Source organism: Adiantum capillus-veneris, chromosome 21 (genome assembly GCF_014529385.1).
Source record: "Adiantum capillus-veneris isolate H3 chromosome 21, ASM1452938v2, whole genome shotgun sequence".
Lineage (NCBI taxonomy): Eukaryota > Viridiplantae > Streptophyta > Polypodiopsida > Polypodiales > Pteridaceae > Adiantum > Adiantum capillus-veneris.
This window is the reverse complement of record NC_140951.1, coordinates 34,251,683-34,277,256: the sequence shown is the minus strand read 5'-3', so window position 1 is coordinate 34,277,256 and position 25,574 is coordinate 34,251,683. Positions and strand designations below refer to the sequence as shown.

Sequence of the window (25,574 nt, the reverse complement as noted above, 5' to 3'; positions counted from 1 at the left end):
TATAACAGCCAAATTAATAACGGTAAAACCTAACACTGTCGCTCAGATTCCCATTTGGGGATGACCTTCGACTACGAGACCTGCTTCTAGCGACAGGTCGATGCAAGATGGTGGTTTTCAAGTCTCCTCCCTCTTGGCTTTCACACTCCGAGTTCGATGAATTCAATGACATCACGTAAGACCATGTCTTAATCCTAAAACCCATCTGTTACTGCTAGTTTATGAGATTACAGATGGTTGTCCAGCCTTAGCTGGGGATTGCAGCAGAGGCTCTGACTTTGTTATTGCATGAAGCGGCAAGGTGCAGGCTCTGACTTTGTGTGAAGGACTAGAAAAGATAAATGGTCTAGAAAGGAAGCCACTGGCGGGCCAGCAAAATTAGTTCCACTCCGGTCTGCCAAGTTTTCGACACCAGCCAGCCAAAACGGCTTGATAGCCACATCTTGCTTGAGTGGCTTGCTAGTCACATGGCATGGTACATCCGGGTCATCAACCAGGATGGTTCGGGCACTAGCACTGTATCAGCTTTGATACAGCTTTTTTGGCAAAGAAATTGAATGTACGCATAGGAAGCATGCCTTGTATTCTTATGGTCTATTGATCTCTTGTTAATAGTGGCTGATGACCCATCTAGTTGGCCCAGTAGAGAATGTATGTAGGTGGGTCTTCTATATTTGCTTTTGCTTCATAAACTGTGGCACTTATACACACACTCTCTCTCTCTCTCTCTCTCTCTCTCTCTCTCTCTCTCTCTCTCTACAACATATAATATGCGACATGTTTCATTTGGTCCCATATGTTATATTTGACTTTGAACGACCAAAATACAAAATCCCCCCCGTATTTGGATGAGCAGGATTTACAGTGGTGTAGTTATGCATTCCCATCCTTCTCTTTTCTTTTTTTAGGGGTGTTGAGGATTGAAATAAGGGTTTCTTTCATCTAATCGGTGTGTGCTTGTCTATGAGCGAGCTGAAGGTTATAGGGTTAGTCACCTTTCTAGCCGGTCCTGGCGGAGTTGCTAGTGCTTAATATCTTTCAGGGGTTGATCATAGATAGTGAGGGCTGTTTTATGGCTCCAAGTCGAGACACATAGAAGTCCATTATCATGTGATACGTGACATATTGGTTAGCAAGCGCATTGAGCTAGTCAAGGTTCATACGGATGACAACCCTACAAATGCTCTCACAAAGAGCCAACTCTCAGAGCGGTTTGCACATTGCATGGAGATGATGGATGTAGGGTGAAGCTACAGGAGTGCTTCATGGTTGTATAGATGTACATATTATAGCCACTTAGGCTACGTTGGCCTTTAAGTGGGAGATTGTTAGGGTTCAAGCCAATTGACGAGACACCCATCACACTGAATGCACTAACCTTATCTATTCTTTTGATCATATGATTTAATAAGGAGTAGTGAGATATTATTCCAATCCTCACTAAGAGCTCCACCAACACTCTATGTCTGCTCTTCTTCTCCCTCGCACTGCGCACGCACTGTGCACTCTTCATACATTGATTTTTTATTGTTTCTCCGAAGCCTCCAAGGTACGAAAGGGGGCGTCTTTTTTAAAAGGTAATGCACATGCATGGTGATCAACCTTGCTGTTGCACAAGGAAGCACCCAAGAAGTGGGTAAAGTTCAACAGAATCTTCAGTTCGTTTTGGTTAATGGAGGAGTATGAAGAGGACGTCATCGTGGCTTGGGATCATTTGAGGATGATAAAAGAAGACACTTTGGTCTCTTATTGCCAGAGGTTTTCGGATACTTTTTGCTAGTAGCTTCCTTTCGGAAGATCACCTTTAAGAAATAGGTAGAGCGGTCTTTTTGTGGACTTCCAAAAGAGTATTGTTTGAAGAAAAAGTTAGAATCCATTTAGAGGCTTATGGGACATGCCCAAGGAAGGCTTTGCTATGCATTCTGGCTCTTTGACTTATCTGTCGGACAAGCTAGTGTTCAAAGTCAACAGGATGTGAGTCTTCCAAGGAAAAGAAGAAGGGCAAGAATCAAAATAAGAAATCCACAGGGCCCAAATTGACAAAGAGCAGCGTGTTGAGTACATCAAAGAGGGCTAGTGTTATGGCTGTGGTGAACAAGGGCAGATCTTTGCAAAGTATTCAAAGAAAAAATAGCTGATACTTCATTAGAGACTTTCAATGACTCAGAATGGTGTGCTGGTGGACAAGGGAGCTAGAGCAGCAATCAACAAATCCCAAGGCACAAGAAAAAGAACAAAAGGGTAAGCTAGGTCCGCTGATAATTTGGTCAACGGTAGGATTTTCCGGCTCTCTATGGAAAGTGGATGGGGGAGGACTTTGTAGATTCTCCTCAATTTTGAGTTGTACCTTTAGGCTTTTGGATTTTTAGCAGTGTCTATTTTGTAAGTGCACATCGAATCAACGGGTTGAACCTAGTGTGCGTGGTGGACAAGAGAGGAGCCACTCCACTCCTTCGTCATCACAAATTACCTAGATTGAATAAAGAATTCGCGGTTGAATCTCTCATTATATCACAGTCACGGCTCCGTGAGTGTCACCCTAGCACACCTGGGTGGGAAAGCCTTTTAAATGGAGTACGCCAACCACACGGCTGATAGCCCAACAACTTCATGTGAAACTTGTAGGCCCAATGGCCACCACAACGCATCAATAGAACACCCAACAACAGCACCACCACAACATTGACGTACAACAGCTCGGCCTTGCACGCACGTACACGTGCACGCACCCAATTGGCTGGCCGCCACCATAGCCATGGAGCTTCAAGCTCCCTAAGAGAGCTTCTCTCTCTTTGTGATGACCAGAAGCAAGTTTCCCTTCTTTCTTTATATCCTACACTCCCTGCTTTTCCTTTGTATGTGGGGTTATTGCCCACTACGTGGTAGTCCCTCATGCAATCCCCCATTCTCCCCGAAAAATCCTAAAAGAAAAAACTCTTTTTTGGCTTTAATTTGAACTCAAAAGGGGTGCATTTTTGACAATTTGGCACCCCAACCACAACCCTTCAATATGGAGCTCCGTAAGGCCTCTCCATGCCTAGCATGCATATCCACCAAGTCCCACCAGCTCTATGCCAATATTTGAAGTAGATTTTCTGAATTCTTTCACATTGTGGCCGCAAAGCAACACGACACTGTGAGCAAGGCATGCCACCTTATGCATGGATCATCATGCATTGTGTGCTGAAAGCTTTCCGCTTTAAGCAACATCTCTTCAACTCAAGAGGTAGCCTGCAATAGTATCTCTCCATATGCCCATCAAGGTTGACCTTTCAAAAAGAAGCAAATGGAAGAAAAGTGTCCCAAAACTTCTGGAGGGTATCTTTTTATTTGAACCGGAGGTGGTTCTAGGCAGTCGATATCTGCTTCATATGCGGTGTCAACCATAGAAAAGCAAACAACTCCTTAAATCGCACCCAACTCTTTGGTGCTTGTCCTTGTAAGCAATGCAGTTGACCATCACTGTAGAACATTGTAGTTGAGAAAGGAAGATGCTTTTTTGACTTTGGAGGCTTCGGTGAAGTTGCCCCAGAAAAAGCAGTATCAAACTATTCTGTAAAAGGAAGCACTTTCTTCTCATCCCGAGGCCCCGATAAAGCACCGAACATGACGTTCTGCATAGTTACCCGGAACGGGAACGGGAGGGAGGAGGGGGGCCGGAACGGTAGACCACAGAAACTATATCTATTATATGTATTATAGGCTCATATGTTAGTGAAAAACTATAAGCTAAGCTTTTGAATTTGACCATCCTAATTAGAGCCATATTTAGACACGTTTTACGATGACGGAGCTTGAGACAAGGATGGAGTTTGACTCTTGAGAAATGAAATGAAATGTTATATTAACGTCTTCAAAAGCCCCAAACCTGTCCCCAAATAGCCCCCAAATCTGCCCCCAAACAGCCCCAAACATGCCCCCAAATGGCTAGTTAAGAAAGCGTTGACTTTTTTGGTTGACCATTCCGTTCCGGGTCACCGTTCCAGTTACACCCTGTTCCGGCACGGCGTTCCGTTCCCGACTCTCTTTTGGGAGCCAGACCCATCCAGAACGCCATTTCGGAACGTTTAGGGTCCGTTCTACCCGTTCCCGGCGTTCCGAAACATTTAGGGTCCGTTCTGCCCGTTCCCTGTTATTATGTCGTTCTGGCCTCATTCTTTGTAATTTTTCTGATCTTCCACCGGAGTCAGATGATCATAGGCATTTGGTTGTAGAGGTGTGTTTCCCTCGCTGCCAAAGGGTGTGCCAAAAGTCTATGGCCAGACCTCCTCAAGTTTGTATTATTATTGTCATGCAGGACCCGCTTGCATGTAGGTTTGGTGTTTGGTTTAGGATACAGTGGTACTTAAGAAAATGTCCAGGTTGCTTCAAGGGGCATTGTCATCATCGTCCTGGCTGATTGGATAGCCCAATGGAGAGTTGTATTGATACCCTTTGCACAATGATTAAAGCCATATCTTTCTCCATTATAAGTCCGTCAGAGTTAGCATGTCTTTTCAATATTTTTGGAGGGATTTGTTTGTCTCTATCTCTTTACTGCAAGTAGATTTTTGTTGTGGTAAAAACTCTCATAAGAGCTGCCTTGTAGCTCTCTCTCTTCTAAACAGGAAATTGAATCATGCAGATATGACAAGATACAGAGCTACACTAATCTCTCTAAATTGAAACGTTTGGAGAGGTTTATGAGGTATGGGACATGCCAACTCCAATCGTTTTCATGACTCGATGTTGCATTTGATAGCTAAGCATGGTGCATCGATCAAAGCAGGGAGGAGGGTTTTGTTCAAACTGCTGACATTGCTCGGCAACGAATCCTCGAACATGGAGGCATAGATCCACAATGTTTGGAGCCTTGGTAGACATGTCTTCGCATAATACTTGTTTTTGATACACTAAATTGATTGGCAAACATTGTGATCGTTACATTGACATTTGCAGCTTATCTTCATCTGAGGTGGCAGATGTGCTTCAGAGCATACAGTCATGGCAGGTTGTTTCTCCCATCTGTCAAATCATTTTCAGTTTCTACTATGTTGTCATGTGTCTCAATAGATGACCCGCTCTTTCCTCGAAACGCTCAGGATGATATAAAGGGGAAAGATGCTGAGCTTCAGAAGCTTCAAAACTCCAAGTCTAGCAATTTATCTGATGGTATAGATGTCATCTAACTTCCAGACCATTTTCTTGTGTGCATAAACTACAAGTCTGTACATCTGTTTGAAGCTACTGGAATCATTTTTGAAATATAGAGCTTATTTTATCAAGATAAATTGATTGTTTTTTATCACTGCAGGAGCATCTGGGGGATTCTCAGAAATCAGAAAAGCTTGTCCTCAGGTTATGGAGTCAGACGGCAGCAGGACAGATGGTAAGGACAAAAGAAGGTCAAAAAAAGACATTCGGAGTGGAAGGGAGTACTATGAAGGATGGGATCAGTACGTCTCTCAATGGGAAAAGGTGGTCAGTTGACTTTGTTCTTTGCTACGCTTGTGGGTTAGAGATTTGATGCTCTAAAAAGTTGCGCCCATTTTGAAGCACAGAAAATTCACGTTGTAAATTTGGTACTTACGAAGCCTTTTTTTAATGGTTTTTAGGGTAAGCAGACTACTATCCTGCTAGGAATAATATTTGACAAGCTTAAATACTGTTTCACTTGTAGGTACAAGTAGTTCTCATTTTTCTGGGTGTATGTACGTAATTTGCATAAATATTGCATATAGTCCTAACTTGGGGATGCGTATATCTATGCATAGTACATTTTCTGTGTAGAAAATCTTCTAGTTTCTATTAGACTGTGACTTCAGAAGTAACAAAAAAAATTGAATGCATGCAAACTTTTCCCATTCATGAGATGGTTCAGAAATAATTTGGCTTGAGGATGATCTCTTTTCTGATTCAGTGAGATTACTCTAGCGTATAGGAGAATGTAACTCAGGAAGAAATAAAAGAAACATATGCGGCCAAATCACTGCCTAAAGAGACTGGCGCTCAAAAGAGTAAGAGGTATGATTAGCTACCTAATGCTTTGATTTGTATCAATTATAAGCACGATTGGTAGCCTTTCAAGTCAGTCAAGTCAATGGCTAAATGGCATGAAAGCTTTCTAGGGGACCTGTCCTTGGTGTTTAAGTGTTGCTTCAGTTCTAGGTTGTTAACTTACACAGTTCTATGAGCAAGAGGCATAAAGTTTCATCTGCTGATTCAATCTCTCTTAATAAAATGGCTCTTTCGTTGTCAAGTATTAGCAAGCTACCGAAACAGCTGGGTTTCTATGTGGAGCTTGAAGGATGAATTTACATTTTTCTGGGTCCATGAATTGCCAAAATTGAAATGTGACCTTAAGATGCAAGCTACAATCATGTTAGGGAATAGGATTTAAAGTTGTCAATTATCACAGTAATAGATTTTGCTTTTGTTTTGCTAGGAAGGAAAGTACTTTGGAAGCCAAGCCTTTGATAGAGCGAGAATGGCTAGCACATCGAGAACGAGAGAAGGGTAATGATCTCTTCAAGGTAAACTTGTGATACATCATAATATATTTGCAACACTGTCTTCTAGGAAACAGAAAACTAAATGTCAACATCGAGTAATCAAGTACCATTATGTGTATATCAGGAATCCCCTCTCTGTGTGCTTTTAGTAGGCTGCCGGGGCACTTTTTAATCTCTTTAGTAGAGGTTTTCCCATAGCATTTTTTCAGTTCTCAGCTCTAGCCCTTGGCTGTTCTCCAGTTCTCTGACCTCGGGCATGTTCATTGCCTTTGGGCTCAATTGTATCTAGTTTCACTGGCCTAGGGTAGGTTTGTTTGTTGGGCATAGTTGGGGATTTTAATAATAGAAATACAGCTTTGCTTGAGAGAGAGAGAGAGAGAGAGAGAGAGAGAGAGAGAGAGAGAGAGGGAGAGAGAGAGAAATGAAATGAAATGTTATATTAACGTCTTCAAAAGGCCATAATGACCTATGAGACCCGAAAGTTACAAAGTGGTGGATCTGATACAAAGTCAGAGTAGCAAAATAACCTAACAATAGTACAAAACAAAGATATATACTATGGGGTCCTAAGTTGGTCGATGTGAGCCAAGCAAAAAACCAAGCAAAAAATGGGCGGCTTGTTGGGATAGCTGAATCACAAGAGATCTAGCATCGGTCGTTGGCGAATCTCATCAATTTCCTCCATGGTTAGTAGTCTGACCGGGCGTCGTGCATGCCTGGCCAACGTGCTCCGAATTTTCTGTCGTAGCCTCCGTCGATGCTATGTAGTTCTTCACAGTCGCGGGCGCCTGGATTTCCCCTGTTCAATCGCTCGGTCAATCAGTGTGCCTCTGGTGTGAGACGAGGGGGAGCTCTGCTGTGGGAGTGGCTCTTGCGGCTGTCCCGTGTCTGCTCTGAAGAAGTTTGTGATCCGTCTTTGAGACTGGCTAGCCTCGCCATTCATCAGGCTATCTCTGTGTTTGCGCAGCTCGAGCAAGAACAAACCCAGACATCTCTGATCTTCGTATCCCATGACTCTTGAGAGTGGTCCAAAACCCTCTCTGAACAAGCAATGGAAGCGGCCTCGTATCTCGTAGTAGACGGGGCAGCGACATGTATAGTGTAGCTCTGTCTCAGGTTCCATGTTACACAAGAGGCATGTCCTGTCCTTTGCTGGTACTCCACTGAATCTCCCAGTCTCAATCCGCAACTGGTGAGAAGATGTGCGTAACTGGCCAATAGCACATCGTATCCCATGAGACAACTGGGTATCCATGTATCTGGGTCTCGCCACAAAACCATCTTCCGTAAGCTGGAGAAGGTGGTCTCTGTAGAAAGCCATCTTCGTGCCCAATTCCTGTGCTGGTTGTATCCATGTCCTCCTGGTGTCTAGCTGGGTCAGGTCTTGGCGTATGAGCTTGGTGATCTCTGACTGTGTAAGAGTGAGAGATGGTGCATCCAATGAGTAATGGAATGGTGGCAGCCGGTCTATGCTGAACCCATGTGCCTGAAACCATGATGTCATCTCCCCATACCAGCATGTTGTATCTCCTTGTATGGCTAACTGTCGAGAGGATTCAAGTGCTATGCGAGCATATCTGTCTCTAGGAAGTTCCCATGTGTGGTTTATGAAGGAGACTGATCTGGTGAGCGCCTCCACCACAAGCGGGGGGGCCGCTAGCTGTGCTCGGATAATGGCCCGTGGTACTGATGCCTTGACTCTAATGAGCCGCGAGATCATAGAGACGAGAGGTTTCTCCATGTTCCCCCATCCGTCTGAGCGACCCGGCCTCCCGTGGTGATCCAGTGAAGGTCCCCATATCTCGGTTCCATAGAGCAATGCTGAAGCCACCAAGGTGTCAAAGAGCCAGAGCTTTGTCCGGGGCTCCTGAAACTGAACCTGCGAACACATCCTCTCCAATCTACCCAATGCTGCGTGGGCTCTAGTAAGTCTGGTCTCTGCTGCTCTTCTGAGTGAGAATGTAGGTCCGCTAAAAACCACTCGTAAGCGTCTGTGTACTCCACAGTCTCCTGGCCGTATGTGAATGTAGGTGCTGACCTCCTGATCCACTGTGGGGTGGTATTAAACACCATAACCTTGGTTTTACCCATGTTGACAGACAAACCACTTTCGTGGGCAAACGTATGCAAAGCATCCAATTGACGTTGCATTCCCTCTGGGGATTCGGAGATCAACACTATGTAATCGGCATATAACAAAAGTGGAATCCATGTCCCTGCCAACTGAGCACCTTTATCCCCATCGCTGTCAATGTAGTCAGAAACCTCATCCACATACATACCAAAAAGAGTGGGAGAGAGCGGGCAGCCCTGCTTCACCCCAATGGTGGAGTGAACCGGTGTAGAAAGTCCCTCCGGGGTGCGTACATGTCCTACTACTGATCTGTACAATGCCATGATCTCCCAAATGAGTTCTGTGGGTACTCCCATTTCCTGTAATCTGCGCATCAGTCTAGCTCTGGGTACCGTGTCGAAAGATTTGCGGAAGTCCACAAAGCTACAGTAGATCCGTCTCCCATGAGATCTGCCTTCCTCGATGATGGCCCTGAGTGTTAGGATATGGTCAAGAGTAGAGAAGCCTCTCCTGAATCCTGCCTGCCCAGTTGCACATATTCCTTCCCTCTCTGCTCATCTACTCAGCTGTTGCTCAAGAATGGATGCATACAACCGTGCCAGTGTGTGCCCAATCATAATAGTGCGATAATTCCCAGGCTCCATGGGGTCTCCTAATTTGAAGATAGGTACGATCGTAGATAGGCTCCAAGTGTTCGGTAGGCCCTGACACATGGCACGGTTAAACATAATTGCTAGAAGCTCTGCTAGTAGGTCTTTGGCATGCATGAAATGCTCAGCGACTAGGCCCTCATGATCGTATGCTCTCCCATTCTTCATCCTATAAATAGCTTTCTTCACCATCTCAGCGGTGAAAAAGACACATGTGTGTGGGCATGGGTCGGGGGGGTTGGGGAGGGGTGGCTGTCCAGGTACTGTATACAAAGATGATGCGTACTGACCCCATGTCTCTGTGGAGGAAATAGCAGGGGGGGGGGGGGGACTGCTCATGAAAGAGCCGCCACGCCTCACGCGAGTCCTGACTCAAGAATAGCTGATATAGATCCTGCTCGAGTCGAGCCAAAAAAGCCCTCTTCTTCCGCCGCACCAGGCGTCGGAAGTCCATCTGTGACTGTCTATGAGTGACGTTCCCCAACAGCACCTCCCTCTGAAGTCTGGCTCTAGTCTGGTGGCACTCCTCATCGTACCAGCTGTTCTGAGGCATGCTCCCAGATCGGCGGCTCTGCTCAGGTTGGGTGTGTGGGCTTGCTTCTGCTGCTGCCTCATGTAATGTGTGTGTCAGTATAGTAGTTAGCTCCTCCAGAGGTCGCCCCGGGTCCTCAGTGCATACGCGTCTGTAGATTCCGTCCATGTATACAGAGTCCGTCTCCCGTGTGAATGTGTAGAGAGAGAGAGAGAGAGAGAGAGAGAGAGAGAGAGAGAGAGAGAGAGAGAGAGAGAGAGAGAGAGAGAGAGAGAGAGAGAGAGAGAGAGAGAGAGATGATGAAATGAAATGAAATGTTATATTAACGTCTTCAGAAGGCCAGAATGACCTATGAGACTAGAAAGTGGATTTGATACAAGTAACAAAAATGACAATGACAAAATAAAATGATAGAATAAAATGCTATGGAATCTGAAACAGCTAGGTGTGATCTAAGCAAATAGGTGGGATAGCTAATTCACAGATCACAAAAGATCCAGCATTGGTCGCTGGCGAATCTCATCAATCTCCTCCATGGTCAATAGCCTGACCGGGCGTCGTGCATGTTGGGCCAAAGTGATCCGAATCCTTTGATGCAACCTCTGTCAATGCTGTGTAGTCCTCCGCAGTCGTGGGTGTCTGGATCTCCCTAGCTCGGTCGCTCAGTCGATCAGTGTGCCTCCGGTGTGAGGTGGCGAGCTCTCCTGTGGTAGTAGCTCCTCTGGGTGTCCAGTGTCTGCTCTAAATAAGTCTATGATCCGTCTTTGAGACTGGCTGGCCTCTCCTCTCATCAGGTTCTCTCTGTGTCTACGCAGCTCGAGCAAAAACAGACCCAAGCATCTCTGATCCTCGTACCCCATGACTCTGGAGAGTGGTCCGAAGCCCTCTCTGAACAAGCAGTGGAAGCGGCCACGTATCTCGTAGTAGACGGGGCAGTGGCATGTGTAGTGCAACTCTGTCTCAGGCTCCAGGTCACATAGGAGGCATGTCCTGGCTTGTGCTGGTACTCTGCTTTATCTCCCAGTCTCGATCCGCAGCTGGTGTGAAGATGTGCGTATCTGGCCAATAGCACACCGTATCCCATGAGACAAGTGGGTGTCCATGTATCTAGGTCTCCTCACAAAACCGTCCTCCGTAGGCTGGAGAAGATGCTCTCTGTAGAAAGCCATCTTCGTGCCCAGCTCCTGTGCTAGCTGTATCCATGTCCTCATGTCTAGCTGAGTCAGGTCCTGGCGGATGAGCCTGGTGATCTCGGACTGTGTGAGAGTCAGAGAGGGTGCATCCAGTGAGTACTGGAAGGGGGGCAGCGTGTCTATGCTGAACCCATGCGCATGAAACCATGATGTCATCTCCCCATACCAGCATGTTGTATCTCCCTGCATGGCTAACGGCATATTTGTTTTTGGGAAGTTCCCAAATGCGGTGTATGAGGGAGACAGATCTGGTGAGCGCCTCAACCACTAGCGGGGGGGGGGCAGCTAGCTCTGCTCGTATAATGGCACGTGGTACTGAAGCCTTGGCTCTAATGAGCCGTGAGATCATAGAGACTAGTGGCTTCTCCATGTTCCCCCATCCATCAGTGCGACCTGTCCTGCCATGATGGTCAAGTGAAGGTCCCCAAATCTCAACTCCATAGAGCAATGCAGAAGCCACCAGGGTGTCAAAGAGCCAGAGCTTCGTCCGAGGCTCCTGAAACTGAACATGTGAACACATCCTCTCCAATCTACCCAATGCTGCATGGGCTTGGGTCAATCTAGTCTCTGCTGCTCTTCTCAATGAAAATGCTGGTCCACTAAAAACCATTCCAAGAAAGGTGAGAGAGAGAGAGAGAGAGAGAGAGAGAGAGAGAGAGAGAGAGAGAGAGAGAGAGAGAGATGAAATGTTATATTAACGTCTTCAAAAGGCCAGAGTGACCTATGAGACCAAAAAGCTACAATGTAGTGGATCTGATACAAAGTCAGAGTAACAAGATGACAAAATGACAGAAATGACAAAATAAAATACAATGGAATCCTAAACTGCTAGGTGTGAACTAAGCAGCTAAACAGCTAGCTCGGATAGCTAGATCACAGGAGATCCAGCATCGGTCGCTGGCGGATCTCATCAATCTCCTCCATGGTCAGTAGTCTGACCGGGCGTCGTGCATGTCGAGCCAAAGTGATCCAAATCCTCTGATGCAGCCTCCGTCGATGCTGTGTAGTCCTCCGCAGTCGTGGGCGTCTGGATCTCCCCAGCTCAGTCGCTCGGTCGATCAGTGTGCCTCTAGTGTAAGGCGACGAGCTCTGCTGTGGTAGTAACTCCTCCAGGTGTCCAGTGGCAGCTCTAAAGAAGTCTGTGATCTGTCTCTGAGACTGGCTAGCCTCTCCTCTCATCAGGCTCTCTGTGTCTGCGCAGCTCGAGCAAAAACAAACCCAGGCATCTCTGATCCTCGTACCGCATGACTCTAGAGAATGGTCCAAAGCCCTCTCTGAACAAGCAATGGAAGCGGCCTCGTATCTCGTAGTAGACGGGGCAGTGGCATGTGTAGTGCAACTCTGTCTCAGGCTCAATGTCACATAGGGGGCATGTCCTGGCCTCTGCTGGTATTCCGCTGTATCTCCCAGTCTCGATCCGCAGTTGGTGTGAGGATATGCGTATCTGGCCAATAGCACATCGTATCCCATGAGACAAGTGGGTGTCCATGTATCTGGGCCTCGTGACAAAACCATCCTCCGTAAGCTGGAGGAGATGCTCTCTGTAGAAAGCCATCTTCGTGCCCAGCTCCTGTGCTGGCTGTATCCATGTCCTCTTGGTGTCTAGCTGAGTCAAGTCCTGGCGAATGAGCCTGGTGATCTCGGACTGTGTAAGAGTCAGAGAGGGCGCATCCAGTGAGTATTGGAAGGGAGGCAATCTGTCTATGCTGAACCCATGCGCCTGAAACCATGATGTCATCTCTCCATACCAGCATGCTGTATCTCCCTGCATGGCTAACTGTCGAGAGGACTCAAGTGCAAGGCGTGCATATCTGTCTCTGGGAAGTTCCCACATGCGGTGTATGAAGGAGACAGATCTGGTGAGCGTCTCAACCACTAGTGGGGGGGCAGCTAGCTTTGCTCGTACAATAGCACGTGGTACTGAAGCCTTGGCTCTAATGAGCCGCTAGATGATAGAGACCGGAGGCTTCTCCATGTCCCCCCATCCAACACTGCGGCCTGTCCTCCCTTGATGATCCAGTGAAGGTCCCCAAATCATAGCTCCATAAAGTAGTGCAGAAGCCACCAAAGTGTCAAAGAGCCAGAGCTTCGTCCGAGGCTCCTGAAACTGAACGTGTGAACACATCCTTTCCAATCTACCCAATGCTGCATGGGCTCTGGTCAATCTAGTCTCTGCTGCCCTCCTCAATGAAAATGCTGGCCCACTAAAAACCACTCCAAGGTAAGTATAAGCATCTGTATACTCCACCTTCTCCTGGCCGTAAGTGAATGCTGGCTCTGACCTCCTGATTCACTGTGGGGTGGTATTAAATATCATGACCTTGGTTTTTCCAAGGTTGACGGACAAACCACTTTCCTGGGCAAACCTATGCAAAGCATCCAAGTGACGTTGCATCCCCTCCGGAGAGTCGGAGATCAACACAATATCATTAGCGTATAACAATAGTGGAATCCATGTCCCTGCCAGTTGTGCACCTCTATCACCATCTCTCTCAATGTAGTCAGAAACCTCATCCACATACATACCAAATAGAGTAGGAGAGAGCGGCAACCTTGCTTCACCCCAATAGTGGAGTAAACCGGTGTGAATAGACCCTCTGGGGTGCGTACATGCCCTACTACTGATCTGTATAATGCCATGACCCCCCAAATGAGCTCTGTGGGTACTCCCATCTGCTGTAATCTGCGCATCAATCTAGCTCTGGGCACTGTGCCAAATGCTTTGTAGAAATCCACAAAGCTACAATAGATCCGTCTCCCACGCGATCTGCTCTCCTCAATGATGGCTCTGAGTGTCAAGATATGGTCAAGAGTAGAAAAACCCCTCCTGAAACCTGCCTGCCCGGTTGCGCGTATCCCTTCCCTCTCTGCCCATCTACTCAGCTGCTGCTCAAGAATAGATGCGTACAACCGTGCCAATGTGTGTCCAATCATGATAGTGCGATAATTCCCATGCTCCATAGGGTCTCCCGACTTGAAGATAGGTACAATAGTAGATAGGCTTATCAGGCAGGCCCTCACACATGGCACGGTTAAACATAACTGCTAGAAGCTCTGCTAGTAAATCTCTGGCATGCGTGAAATGCTCAGCCACTAAACCATCATGATCATATGCTCTCCGAGTCCTCATCCTGTCATCAATGGCCTTCCTCACCATCTCAGCGGCGGTGAAAAAAACACGTGTGTGGGCATGGATCGGGGGATCGGGAAGGAGGGGCTGCTCAGGAACTGTGAACAGAGATGATGCATATTGGCCCCAGGCCTCTGTAGAAATGATGGCAGGGGGGGGGGGAGTGCTCATGAAAGAGCCACCATGCCTCACGTGAGTCCTGACTCAAGAATAGCTGGTATAGATCTTGCTCTAGGCGCGAGCCAAAAATGCCCTCTTCTTTCGCCGCACTAGGCGTCAGAATCTGTGACTGTCTGTGAGTGATGTCCCCCAAAAGCACCTCCCTCTGAAGTCTAGGTCTAGTGTCCCGGCATTCCTCATCATACCAACTGTTCTGGGGCATGCTCTCCGAACGGCGTCTCTGCTCAGGCTGGGTATGTGGGTATGCCTCTGCTGCTGCATCATGTAGTGTCTGTGTCACTATAGTAGTAAGCTCCTCCAAAGGACGCCCTGGCTCCTCTGTGCATAGGCGTCTGTAGATCCCATCTATGTATAGAGAGTCCGTTTCGCTCGTGAAGGTGTAGCGAGTAGGGGTTGCTTCCCGTAGCCTGTGTGCTACACTAAACTGAAAAGAGATGGTCAACGACACTAGAGCATGGTCCACTGCCACACCAATAGGTCTGGGTCCAACCGTGAGATCCTGGATACTAGAGATGAGGCCCCGGGGCCTGATGTGTCTCAAAGTAGAAGACGATGTCTCTTCCCGTAAAACTATCCTCAAAAGCACCCACATCAAGGCGGATAGATCCATTACAATTCTAGGTGGCAACTTTTGAAATGTGGTCCCATAGGTCTCGCACCGTCATGTGGAGCGCCGCTCTACAATCACCACCCGGCCATCTCTATAGAAGGCCGTCTTTCCCTTCTCCCTTGCCGCTTGAATCTCTGGCATTACCTCCCTCATATGCGCAAGCTGTGTGAGAGTGAGTTCATCTCCAAGGAATATGCCCGTTTTCTTTAGTGTAGGGCGCTTCTTCAAGAAGTCCTTCTTTGCCTCCATGGATGGGAAACGGATGATTAAAGCTCTCCCTTTTGAAGTCTCCCCATTTCCTTGTGTCTTCTTCCCTACCCTCCATGCCTTTGTATGAGTAGCCTCACTACCCATCGTGTGGAGAAGTTCTTTCGACTTCCCCTTCCACATCATCTCGGTCTTTTAGACCGGTTACTCTTATGTGCAAGGCTCTAGTTTTCCTTCGCTGCTCTTCTTCTAGAGTCATGTTGATGATTGTAGGAGTGGGGATGGATGTGGTTTCTTTCCCTTTCCCTTTCTTACGACTTCTATCCATTTCTCGGCCTCGTCCGCCTTGTTCTGCGTCTTCGTGATCACATCCATCCACGAAGACGTCTTTACCACCTTCTGTTTCTCCTCCTCTGTGATCATTCGTACCTGCTCCTTGATGACCTTGATCTCCTCTATCACCGAGGGCTAGAATTCCCCTTCTTCCAGTCCACTGCTTACTCTATCCGCAAGCTCTCGCTTGAGGGTTGTGACCTCTTCTCTAAGTGCTTGTAGCTCTGCGTGCAAGTCCTCTTTCTCCTTCTTCCATTGCGCGCCTTCGTTGAGGAACATTTGAAGAAGGTTGGCCTTCTCTTTCCACCATCCCTCCGTCTCTGCTTTCCATTCTTTCATCTCCCTTTCCATTTGTGTTATCCGCTTGTTTGTAAGCACAAAGGTTGCCTTCGTGTGGGGCTTACATACTGGCGAAACGATCACGGCCTCCACTGGCGAAGCAGTCATGGCCTCCATTGGCGATGCGAGCTCAACGCTCTGGCTCGGCTGAGTCCAGGCGGAGAAACCAAAGCACCACAAACCGATGCGGGTATCCAACACACTCGACGCCCTGACTCGGCTAAGTCCAGGCGGAGAATCCAAAACACCACAACCCGAATGTGGGTATCCTCACATCCACAGCCCACTGCGGGCGCTTGACTAGTACTGCCAGAGTCACAGAGGTTCAGCCCCTTTGCACTAAGCTTCTATCACCTGCACCTGTTAATAAAACTGAAAAACTGAAAAACACACGGCCCCCACAGTGGGTAGGCTCGCGGCCTGCACAATCAAGAAACGCCCTCTGAGGCTTACTGCGTATAGCTGACCTGTCACCCCCACTAGATTAGCAACGAGGCCCTACGTAAAAACCCAACTTTGGCGCCAATGACAATAGATAAACGGCCCCTGACGACTCCTCTGTCCTGCTGTAAGTATCAAGACCCGTAGCCCCCTGGTAGGGTAGCAACAGGCGGCACCTCTCCCAACTGAGAGCTCAATGAACAGCCCCACTGTGCGAGCTGTTTTTGGTGTAACAGTAGATTGCACGGCTCCCTGCTGAGGGGTAGCTCGTGGCCTGCGTAGCTCACAGCTATGCCTGGTTGGACAGCCCCCACGGGCGACCTGCAGTGCCCAGCGCGCACACCATTTTCTGGCGAGAGAGAGAGAGAGAGAGAGAGAGAGAGAGAGAGAGAGAGAGAGAGAGAGAGAGAGAGAGAGAGAGAGAGAGAGAGAGAGAAATGAAATGAAATGAAATGTTATATTAACGTCTTCAAAAGGCCAAAATGACCTATGAGACCAATCAGTTACAAAATAGTGAATCTAATACCATGTCTGGGTATAAAAAAAATTGCAAAAAACTAGAAGTGGAACAAAATACTACTACTACTACTACTACTACTACAATCTAAAACTACGTGGGTGTAGCAGCTGATACAATAGGTACCCGGTAAACTGGATGTAACAGTGTGTGAAACAAAGATGGAAGAAATGGTGAGGATCCATCCTCATCTGCACTCTGGATGTCGAGAGAGTATGGCTCGAATCTTCTGTTGTAGTCTCCGTCGATGCTGTGTAGCTCCTCTCCTCAGTCGCGGTCGTCTGTATCTCTGTAGCTCCAATGCTCGGTCGATGAGAGTGCCAGTAGTGGTCGAATGAGTGTGGGACGAGCTCTGCAGTGGTGGCTGCTCCTCTGGCTGTCCCATATCTAGTGAAAAGAAATCTGTAATGTGTCTCTGGGACTGCCTCTCTCTAGCTCTCCCTAGTAAAGTGTCTCTATACCTGTGTAACTCAAGTAGATATAGTCCAAGACATCTCTGATCCTCATAACTCATGACCCTAGATAGAGGACCAAAACCCTCTCTGAATAAGCAGTGGAAACGCCCCCGTATCTCATAGAACACTGTGCAATGACATATGTAGTGCAACTCTGTCTCTGGCTCTCTCTGGCATAATCGGCATATCCTGCTGTCTGCTGGTATCCCTCTGAATCTACCAGTCTCAATCTCGAGCTGATGTGAGGATGTGCGTATCTGACCAATGGCACAACGCAAACCATGAGACATGTGTGTCCATGTAGCTGGGTCGAATCACAAACCCATCTCTTGTGAGGTGGAGAAGATGCTCTCTATAGAAAGCCATCTTCGTGCTCAACTCCTGAGGCGGCTCTATCCATGTCCTCCTGGTGTCGAGCTGGATCAGGTCCTGACGAATGAGTCTAGTGATCTCCACCCGTGTAAGAGACAGCGAGGGTGCCTGAAGAGAATACTGGAAAGGGGGCAACCTGTCCATGGTGAAGCCATGCGTCTGAAACCATGAAGTCATCTGTGCATACCAGCATGAAGTGTCCCCCTGTAGAGCTAACTGTGTGGAAGACTCAAGGGCCAGTCTAGCATATCTGTCTCTAGTAGTATCCCATAGGCTGTGCACAAAGGACACTGATCTGGTAAGCGCCTCAATCTCCATGGGGGGGGGGCAGCTAGCTCTGCTCGAATGATCGCGTGAGGTACGGAGGCCTTGTCTCTAATCAATCGGGAGATCATAGATACCAAGGGCCTCTCCATATGTCTCCAACCATCCTGGCCTACAGAAGGTCCCCAAACCTGTACCCCATACATCATAGCTGAGGCTACTAAAGTATCAAAGAGCCATAACTTTGTCCGAGGTTCCTGGAACTGAACCTGCGAACACATCCTCTCCAAGCCTCCCAAGGCCGCATAAGCTCTGGTCAGTCTAGTCTCTGCTGCTCTCCCCAAAGAAAACCTCGGCCCAGTGAAGACTATCCCAAGGTAAGTGTATGCATCTGTATACTCCACAATCTCTTGACCATACGTGAAGGTCGGTGCCGATCGAGAGAGAGAGAGAGAGAGAGAGAGAGAGAGAGAGACCTGCGCGCTGCTTGGCACCTCTGCTCTGCGCGCCCTCTGTGCCAATGGACCTTCCCTGCTCAGCAGCCCGCCAGAGAGCCCTTCACTCTCGCGCTCAGCAGTCCCCGCCACAGAGAGAGAGAGAGAGAGAGAGAGAGAGAGAGAGAGAGAGAGAGAGAGAGAGAGAGAGGAAATGAAATGAAATGAAATGTTACATTAACGTTTCGAAAGGCCAAAATGACCTATGAGACCAAAAAAGTTACAATTGGGGAATCTGATACCATGTCTGAGTACGGAAAGTACGAAGAACTAAGACTAAAACACTAAAACACTAAAACACTAAGGAAATGAATCTGAAGCTGATCCGGAACTGAGACGAGATAGAGGGAGGTGGGGTGGTGGGTTCAAATGAAATCTCTCATCGGTCGCTGTCGAATCTCATCAACATCCTCCATGGTCAGTACTCTGGTTGGACGTTTTGCATGTCGAGCTAGAGTGGTTTGGATCTTCTGCTGCAGCCTTCGTCGATGGTCAGAGGCTGCTTGCTTACATTGTGGTACCTCCCCCTGGTTTCTAGAGGATGACTGGACTCGTTTGACCACGGTATCAGTGTGGCTTTTTAGGACTGCATCCTATTATGGGATCTTACATGAAACTTATGTGATGGATGCAGATGATGCTTGAACAGCAGCATATGGGGTTTTCAGTCTTATGGAGACTGGAGTATATGAGATGCTGCAAGATTGTGTGCTTGAGGTCACTTTGGTAGAGAAGGCTGGACTAATGAGTTTGCTACATCAGTGAGATGGGATGGAGCGCCTAGTAGATTTATGTAGGTGCCACGTAGCAAGTGGAGTTCATGATACAACTTACTAGATTTCTGGCCCTTGAGGCTTAGTTATATCAGGCTTGCTCATTGTATTACAGCTTTGTGCTGCCCCAGGGGACAGACCCATCTAATGGCATCCACTGGGATCTCAGTAAAAGAAATATAGCTTTATTTCTGTTGCAAATAGAGAGAGAAAGATTTGCAAATGTTTCATTTCAGGCCAAGGAGTTTAGCTCTAGCTTGAAAGCTTACAACAGAGCGATCGGTATGTATAAAGACTCTGCAGCTTTATATGCCAACAGAGCAGCGGTTCATCTTAAGGTGATGATGTACATTCTTGTATTCAAACTTTGTCAATTTTCAAACTTTTTTTGCAATATACTGTATTTGTTTGAAATTGTTTCTTTTGAATCTGTTACACAGATGAACAGATATGAAGAAGCATATGCTGATTGCTGTGAGGCTCTTACATTAGAACCAACGAATCCAAAGGTACTATATTTCGAGGCTGTGCACCAGGATGCCCACCTGTATTTGTAGTGAATGAATTAGCTAGAGCTACCTGAAATGAATGTGCCAGCATTATCAAGAGAAACTAGATTGGGTCTTGTCACTGCGTGTAATCCAGGGTTTGGTTGTTTCCTTCCAAAAAGAAGCATGTATGTTTCTTTTATAATGTGTCTTTTGCATGGCACGTTAAATTTATTCTTTCATTCTCTTCAAACATGGCACATAGAAAGGATATACATGAATGCATGAAACCTCATAATCACCATTCGTTTCATATCAATGTGTTTTGTGGCCAAATTCCCTGATAATACTGCTTATGTGGTTAATTCATATGTCACCATTAGCTAATATGAATGCAAAACATGAATACTATGATGGATCACATCATTCTTTTGTTTGCTTTGAAAAACATGTTACAGATCACATCGAGCTCTTGTTGGGATTGTTTGTGTTCATCTTCCAATTGCTGCAGTCTTTTGAGTTGTAAATGGTCCCTTTAGAGAAACTGAATGCCAGTGGGCATGCATGGAATTCTACATGAGGGATCAACCATCAATGGTTTTAATTAATTTTACTGACTACACTGTAGGTACTAATGCGGCGTGCAAAAGCAAGCTTGGAAATGAGCGAACCTGCGAAGGCCTTGATTGGTAGGCGATTTGAATCTATTGTAACAACCTGCATGGTCTCATTCGGGTTAATGTATGTTTCAAGTGAAGGCTCCTTGTGTAGATCTGCAAGAATCCCTTAGATTCGACCCAACAAATGAAGAAACTATTCGTCTGAAAAGGAATGTTGAAGATGCCTTGAAGAAGAATTCTACGTCTAATATTGCCCTCCCTGACGGTAGACGTCTTGCAATTGAAGATGTAGAGAGTATCGGTTCAGAGACCAGAAAACAGAAAAATCTGCTTGAGAAGGATGAGCAGGAAGATTCACAGCTTATGGAAGATGAGTGGCGTGTGAAGGGAAACACATATTTTGCAGAGAAGAACTTTCAGAAAGCCTGTGATTGCTACAACAAGGGTCTAACTTTTGCCCCGAACAGTGTCAGATTGCTATGTAACAAGTCTTTGAGTGAGTTGAAGTTGGAAAATTATGTAGCAGCTGAGATGGATGCATCAAAAGCCTTAGCTATTGATTCTCATTGTATCAAAGCTTTTCATCACCGCGGATTGGCTCGGCGTGCTTTAGGAAAGCTAGAGGAGGCGATAGAAGATCTTCAAGTAAGCAACTCAAATCAACATTCCCCCCTGAAAAAAAATAGTATAAGAAAGGTGATTTTTACCGGCGGTAAGATTTACAATTGTATTAGTTGATCACATCAAAGTAGAGAGAGGAAGATGCATATTTGGATTTTGGTAAACCTATGTAAAAGTTTCTCTTGCAGCTAGAAACTAGGAAAGGACATCTTATATTATATAAAACTTATGTAAAAGTTCAAGGTGGAGCTAGAAACTAGGAAAAGGATATCCTCCACTTGAATTTTCATGGGCTAATCTTAATGGAACCTGAACATACTTCAAAAAAGAATAGTACTAGGGGTATCAGGATGTGTAAGGGGCTTGTCTCTTTGGTGTCTCACGATTGTGTGACCATGAATTTATAATTTTTTTTCTCAATAATACTAATCCCCATCCAAAGAGCGGGACTTGGCTCTAGCATGCCCCCAAGAAGAGGGTAGAGACTACAGTGTCGTGAAAATGTTGATTAAGTAAGGTTGAATGGTATATGCTGTATGAGACCCTTAAAAAAGGCCAAATTAATTGCTGACCAGAGGTGTTTTGTGGTAAGCAATTGGGGTGAATGATTTTAAAAGTGAGGTATATTAAGAATAAATGAATTTGAGTCATGTGAGCTTCTGTTATTTATTTGGCCCAGCTCTTCAGTCGACTATATTTTCAGTGGTACGCTAATTTTGGATAAAAATTTATGTAGGTTTTAAAATGAAAACTAAATTTAAGTTATTTGAAAATGAATTTAAGTAATGATGAATTAAAATGTAAAACTAAAATTGATGTGGTTTTTAAAATGAAAACCAAAATTTAAGCTATTTTTTTACTTCAGTTTTAAATCTTCTTTCTATTACATGTAGAGGGGTGTTTCTCGATTGAGTTTCTTGTGCCAAGTGCTCTAGATAGTTCAGAGATTCTTACCTTATGAAGGTATCTTAGCCAATTTTACTCTACAAACATTTTCTAGCCAAATAAAGGCAGCCATTGGTTGCCTCCAAGAGAAAAAATATAGAGCATCTCTTTTCACCAGCGCTTCAGAGAACCTCCTGGCACAAGAACTTAGTGAAAATCACTTGATTCTGTTGATTCATTACCATTGTTAACCAATGTGCATTTTCTTGTACTCACACCACAAGGTCCCAATATGACAAGCTATTACTTAAGTGGAATACAAAATCTGTCCATAAAGTGCCCTTATGTGAGCCTTGTTTCACACATGAAGCATAGACATCTAGAGGTTGTTACAATTTTTTCTGCTACCCAAGTGATCGACTGCTAATGCAGATTGACTTGAGCTTCCTCACTTCATACACTGCAAAAGACATGTTTCCTCAATCATGTGCGTGCTTTAGAGGAGTGGTGCTCACAATGACACATTGCCTGAACTGTTCTCTTTCTGAGCTTGCACTCACACTCCAGGGTGTCTAGGGGGGGTTCCAAATGTTGGCCCTGACATGTAAGGGTGGGCAAGAGTCACATTCCTTCAGGGAAAGACCCATGCAAAGGCATGCTTGTGAACACTACTGATGGACATCCCTCGTTTTGAAGCCATTATGCCATTGAAGAATTACAAAGATCATTCAACTTGGACATCACTGATGTTTGAAACGGTTGAAGGATTACAAAAATTATTGAACTGGTGCTTCTCTTGATTGTGTTTATTGAAGGAACTCTGGACACCTTCGTTATCTAACACACCTCATTACTATGCATGAAATCTTTCTCCTGTAAAAGTTCCATTTTTAGGTTACTTTGGATTCTGGAATATAAGCAGGACAACTCTAGGCGCTTATGACCAGCATGAGACCAAATCTTCCACAAATCTCTTGTAGGAGTTTCTCAAAATCAATAAATGAGATGCGCTTATTTTGGTGTTCGGACAATGACAGGAGGTACTTAGAGCTGTTCCAGGAGAGAGGACTGTGGCAGCAGAGCTAGATGTGATGCAGGAGCTTATTGATGGACAGCGGCTTCTTCCAAAGCGAGAAGGTCCTATGATCATTGAAGAAATCCACGAAGACGTTGCACAGGAGCACCATGATGAGAATATTATCAAAGGCAATTCAAACCATTTTCAGACACTCAGCAAACATTCCGAGTCACAAGACAATTCTCTTGCTGCTGGAAATATGGATGCATACAAAGATGACATACATGGTCGGACAAGCTCTATCAAAGGCGCATCTAGCTCCAGGGAAACATCAAGTAAGCCTATGGGCTCAGCAGAAGCTTCTGTGATATTTGAGGAGGCTTGTAAAGACAGAAAGCATCTGCAAATTCAAAAGTGCTTCCCTGCCAAAGACTTTGTTGTCGGACGTACAAATGCAATCAATGAGAATGGTCATGGAGACAAATTGCATTTACAAGTTCAGGAATGTCCATTTTCAGAAGAGACTACCCAGGAAAATATTGAATTGGGCCATTCACAAGGTAATTTTTGTGTGTGTGATTTGAAAAGGAGGTCTTCTCATGCTTTGCAAGCAAAAAACAGGGAGTGCAATGAAAAGCAACGTGATGAGGCTTTAAAAGAAAGGCTCAGAGGCAATGAATTTTACAACGTTGGAGATATTGCAGCTGCCATTGACTGCTATAGCAAAAGCCTTGAGTTAGATCAAACTATTGCTGCAACATATGCGAATCGTGCACTCTGTCATTTGAAGGTAAATGTTCTCCTCCTGATAGGTCCACATTAAGATTGAAAGGTTGAAATATATTTCTTGTGCTGATGGCAGCTAAAGGAGCCAGCAAAAGCTGAGGATGATTGTACACTAGCCATTCAGCTAGAACCTAAAAACAGCAAAGCGTATTTCAGAAGGGCGACATCAAGGAAGGAGATGGAAGACATTGAGGGTGCGTTGGAAGATTTGAAGGTAATTCTGGATGTATCCATGTGTCTGATTTGCCTTTGCAACATGCTTGAAATCCCTATGAAGTGTAGTCTTGAGTTCAAACTTCTGAAACGCAGATGTTTCTTAGCTTGTGCCCCAATGATAAAATGGTTCACTCACTCATCAAGGAGCTTGAGGGTCAGCGACATCGACAAAGGAAGGAAAATAGATCCAATGAGCAAGTCACCCTTCCATATGACGCTTCCGCTAATCTAGTCATATCTTCCACAACGGTGTCTGAAATTTTGGAGAATCCATATAAATGGAGGACATCAAGTTTTCCTGCAATTCCAAGAAGTGCTGTTGAGTTTGAGCGGTCTCTCCTGGATCTGCTGAAGCAGCCTTTGGTCCTGAAAGAGTACATTCAAGCCATAAAGACCAACCTGTATTCAAACATTTTTAAAGAGGATTTATCAGCAAGAATCTTAAAGCTGGTCATAGTTTTCATGAAAGAGAACCACCTGCTTTTTCAATGCAAGGTAGTGATTCCCAAGAATGTTTTTGGTGTTGTTGCAGTAATATGGCTCTATTGTTAGCGCGGTTAAGAAATCCTATAAATAGGACCCTAGGCTCATTATAGGGAGCTATCTTGTGTGATCCACTCTTGGACTCTAGGCCTTTGGCAGCTCTACCCGCACACTCATTTCGGTGTGGGCTTGGTGGTATGGGACACCAGCCCTTGTGGTAGAGGCTAGCCTGTTGGTTGAGGCTCCGAGGCTCAGGAGACTCCAGAAAACAGAAAACAACCTATCTGTGAGAAAATTCCATCTTTGACATGCCTTGCATTATGCTTGTAGAGATGAAAATGTCTCTTGCATGTACTTTCTCTTCGATTTCTATGCATAACAATGTGCTTGCATTGCATATATGTGATACATGCTACCCTTATTGCAATTTCTTATTCAGTCAATTTCTGAACTATCTTTCGATGGAACTTACCCAGCAGCGGAGTAGTATTACAGTCTGGCATTAATTGAACTATTTGATCCCTTGCATCTAAAGCTACAAAAATAGCTCGAAAGGTAGAAGGCTTTATGTAGTAGCTTAGAATAGCTTGAAGGCAGGCGGCCTTATGTAGTTGTAGGGCTACATATTTGATGAATGTGAAGTCAGTCTCAGATCTTGATTACCATACCAAGTGGAAAAGAAGTTGACATGAGTTTCATTTGTGACCCAACATCACCTTTGTGTGTGAGTTCTCCATATCTTTTCGAGTGGTCAATTTGTGTGTGCGCATATACCTACGCGTGTTCGTGCTAACAAATACCTGTTCATTTGTCAACTTTGTTTTTGGGAGAGAGTTATCATTCACTTGCAGACTTTGCAATTGACACTGACCTTTACAACTATGAACAGGATATGCTTGACATACTTCAAGGATTCACAAAGGTTAACAGGTTTCAAATTGCTGTAATGCTTCTTGACAAACAAGGGAAAGAGGCCCTGCAGGAACTGTTTCGATATCTTATGACGGCAACTGGGGATTCTGCTGCTGATACAGACTGTTTGAGATGTAAATACTTCTGTAGCTAACCTCTCTCTCTCTCTCTCTCATAGGTCTCATAGGTCATTTTGGCCTCTTGTAGACGTTAATATATCATTTCATTTCATTTCATTTCTCTCTCTCTCTCTCTCTCTCTCTCTCTCTCTCTCTCTCTCTCTCATTTCTCTCTCTCTCTCTCTCTCTCTCTCTCTCTCTCTCTCTCAAGCCCAGCTAGCTGCTTAGCTCACATCTAGCAGCTTAGGATTCTATAGTATTTTTATTTTGTTACTTAAACTTTGTATCAGGTCCATCACATTGTAACTTTATGGTCTCATAGGTCACTTAAACCTTTTAAAGACGTTAATACAATATTTCATTTTGTTTCA

At 45.6% G+C, this 25,574-nt stretch overlaps 1 protein-coding gene across 3 annotated transcripts; it reads left to right on the top strand.

Moving 5' to 3' along the window:
* Positions 1-25,574, top strand: LOC147430760 (uncharacterized). Of its 3 annotated transcripts, none has more exons than XM_086493323.1 (16): positions 1-175; positions 4,625-4,687; positions 4,769-4,855; positions 4,939-4,990; positions 5,082-5,151; positions 5,294-5,457; positions 5,921-6,003; positions 6,425-6,512; positions 19,292-19,393; positions 19,496-19,564; positions 20,172-20,232; positions 20,315-20,808; positions 22,707-23,477; positions 23,550-23,687; positions 23,783-24,184; positions 25,062-25,574. In XM_086493323.1, exons 1-16 carry the CDS (start codon positions 108-110, stop codon positions 25,236-25,238), a joined length of 2,889 nt encoding a protein of 962 aa, XP_086349449.1. In that variant the 5' UTR covers positions 1-107; the 3' UTR covers positions 25,239-25,574. The 3 variants fall into 3 exon arrangements, with proteins under 3 accessions (XP_086349449.1, XP_086349451.1, XP_086349452.1); XM_086493325.1 differs by having other exon boundaries at positions 50-175; positions 4,608-4,687; XM_086493326.1 differs by lacking the exons at positions 1-175; positions 4,625-4,687; positions 5,921-6,003 and having other exon boundaries at positions 4,770-4,855.

Excerpts from the sequence above, each read along its gene's own strand:
- LOC147430760 (XM_086493323.1), top strand. The coding sequence starts at position 108 with ATGGTGGTTTTCAAGTCTCCTCCCTCTTGGCTTTCACACTCCGAGTTC. Across the intron at positions 6,513-19,291 it reads AGGGTAATGATCTCTTCAAG|GCCAAGGAGTTTAGCTCTAG; the intron begins GTAAACTTGTGA and ends GTTTCATTTCAG. Across the intron at positions 23,478-23,549 it reads GTGCACTCTGTCATTTGAAG|CTAAAGGAGCCAGCAAAAGC; the intron begins GTAAATGTTCTC and ends TGCTGATGGCAG.